Consider the following 2,914-nt stretch of genomic DNA (forward strand, 5'->3'; position numbering starts at 1 on the left):
CTGTGGCATCACAGCTCACAGCAACCTCCAACTCTTGGGCTTAAGTGATTCTCTTGCCTCAGCCTCCCAAGTAGCTAGGACTACAGGCGCCCACCACAAAGCCCAGTTGTTTTTTTTTGTTGTAGTTGTCGTCATTTGGCAGGTCCAGGCTGGAATCAACTCACCAGCTCTAGTTTGTGTGATGGGCTCCCTAGCTGCTGAGATACAGGTGCTGAGCCTGATTTGGAAACTTTTGTTGATAGCATTATCCCAAGATGCATAGAACATTTGTATATTTCAAGAACTATATAATAAATATTTGGGAATAAAAGCTAATTGTGAAAAGATTCTATAATAATTTTTTTTAAGTATCTGGAGCATGTACATGACAAATATCTTGAACATTTATAATACTTTCTAGGTATTTTCCTAAAATTTGTTTTTTGAGATGGGGTTTTGCTCTGTCACCCAATCTGGAGAATAATGGCACAATTATAGTTCACTGAAGCCTCCAGGTCCCGGCTTAAGAGATCCTCCCACCTCAATCTCCACAGATGCTAGAATCACAGATACACACCACCATGCCTGGCTAATTTTTATATTTTTGTAGAGGCAGAGTCTTGCTATGATGGTCCAGCTGGTCTCAAACTCCTAGCCTCAGGCAGTCCTCTCCACTCAGCCTCCCAGAATGCTAGGATTAAGCCACACTGTGAGCCCTTGCCCCCAGCCAGAACATTTTTATTCTCTTATTTATTTATTTATTTATTTTGAGACAGAGTCTCGCTATGTGTCACAGCTGGTTGAGTGCTATAGTGTCACAGCTCACATCAACCTCAAACTCTTGGGCTCAAGTGATTCTCTTGCCACAGCCTCTCAAGTAGCTGGGACTACAGGAGCCCACCACAACGTCTGACTAAGAACATTTTTATTCTAACCTGATTGACTGTTTATGTCTATAAAATAAAAGATTCCCAAAGTAACATTCTTGTTAAGATAGATTTATATGTATTTTCTTACACATAAATGATAAATACAGGGTGGCCATAAAGTTCGCATGCAGTTTAAAATAGTAACTATTTTATTGTTTGAAGATAGTTTGTTTTTTTTTTAAGTTGCATAAACTTTATGGCCAGCCTGTCTTATGGTGACAAAAGTACTCATATTAGAAGTGGAAGTAATCTACTTCAGTGGCATCATTCACTTGTCATAGAATCTTACTCTATCACAGTAAGAATTTATTCAGTCTTTTTAATCCTAAAATACCTTATTTTTATTGCATGTTTTTAGATAACAGTGATGGTGAAGCTGTCAGTGAATGTGAATGTGACAGTGTCTTCAACCACTTAGAGGAACTGAGACTCCACCTGGAGCAAGAGATGGGCTTTGACAAGTTCTTTGAGGTGTATGAGAAAATAAAAGTAAGTGAATGTCAGTCAAAACATTTGCTTATAAAATAGGCTCTGACTCACACCTGTCATCCCAGCACTCTGGAGGCCAAGCCAGGTGGATCGCCTGAACTCAGGAGTTGGAGATTAGTCTGAGCAAGAGGGAGACCCTGTCTCTACTGAAAAGAGAAAAGGGCGCTGTGGTGGGCACCTGTAGTCTCAGCTACTCGAGAGGCTGAGCCGGAGGATCACTTGAGCTTGGGAGTTTGAGGTTGCTTTGAGCTATGATGATGCAACAGCACTCTAGCCAAAGAGACAGAGACTTTGTCTCCAAAAAAGAAAAGAAGAAAAAGAAAATGCTCTGTTTGAATACTAGAAAAATGTTGGTCTTTATTGGTGATTAGATTTCTTATAAATAAAAAGCAAAGTCTCCAATTAGAGAAAGTTGCTCAAAAATTAATTTATATTTGGGGATTTGGTATAGGCTATTCATGAAGATGAAGATGAAAATATTGAAATTTGTTCAAAAATAGCTCAAAATATTTTGGGAAGTGAACATCAGCATCTTTATGCCAAGATTCTTCATTTAGTCATGGCAGATGGAGCCTACCAAGAAGGTAAGATTTCCTCACTTGTCTTTATTATTTTCAATAAATGTGAGAAAAACAAGATGATAAATGTAACTGAATCAGCATATTTCACCATTTTGGTGAAATCTATATTGGAATGATATCTATTACTTTTAAGCAATTATAAAATTAACTCTGTCTTATACTTTTACTGATCTTTCACTTCTATTCACATATCTTTTAAGTCAGTATTTTTAAATTTAATTTGTAAGTAATATTTGAATGAGATTTTTAAATCTTACTAGACAGATTTTGGATAGCTCCAGAAATTAGGAGCTAATTGTACTGGGTAGCTCTAGAAATTAGAATAATTTTTATCAAGTATATACAAGTAAACTTTTAGACACATAAAGCAGTATATGGAATTTTATACAGTCGGATGTGGTGGCACTAACCTGTAATTCTACTACCCTGGAGCTATGGCAGGATGATCACGAGTCCAGGAGTTGAGGTTCATAGTGAGCTATGATTGCACCACTGCATTCCAGCCTGGGCAACAGGGCAAGAACCCATCTTTTAAAAAGAATTTTTTTTCAACAAGAATTCATTTCTAAACTATTTGCTGAAAAATTAATTACTTTAAAGGTTTAATTCATAGACTAAGTGTTTATTAAATTTATTTACATTCCATACCAATAACTTTTTGTATAGTCACATAAAAAAGTTCATGATATGTATCATTGCATCATGCACATTAGGTGAGGTCACCCCGAATAACCTCCCTTCTCCTGTATCCCCTCTCCCCACCCCTCTCTCTCCTCTTCCCTTCTACTTTATGGACTATAGTTAGGTTTTTAATTGTGATTTACGTGGTTCAATGTAAATATTTCACACTGTATATCAAAGCAGTACCCTGAACCTCATAAATGCATCAATGTACAAAGGTTATGATTTAATAAAAAATAATTATAAGGGCTCAGC

The 2,914-nt window shown here is 36.8% G+C and overlaps 1 protein-coding gene across 1 annotated transcript in view; it reads left to right on the plus strand.

Annotated features, from left to right (window-relative positions):
• The window catches only part of NEK1 (NIMA related kinase 1), a 103,478-nt gene that overhangs the window by 94,029 nt on the left and 6,535 nt on the right, over positions 1 to 2,914 (plus strand). The window contains exons 32-33 of the mRNA XM_003792844.3: positions 1,267 to 1,397; positions 1,849 to 1,981. Coding sequence (XP_003792892.2) covers positions 1,267 to 1,397; positions 1,849 to 1,981 — 264 coding nt within the window. The remainder of the gene's footprint in view (positions 1 to 1,266; positions 1,398 to 1,848; positions 1,982 to 2,914) is intronic.

Source organism: Otolemur garnettii, unplaced genomic scaffold, assembly GCF_000181295.1.
Source record: "Otolemur garnettii isolate 467f Iridium unplaced genomic scaffold, OtoGar3 scaffold00061, whole genome shotgun sequence".
Lineage (NCBI taxonomy): Eukaryota > Metazoa > Chordata > Mammalia > Primates > Galagidae > Otolemur > Otolemur garnettii.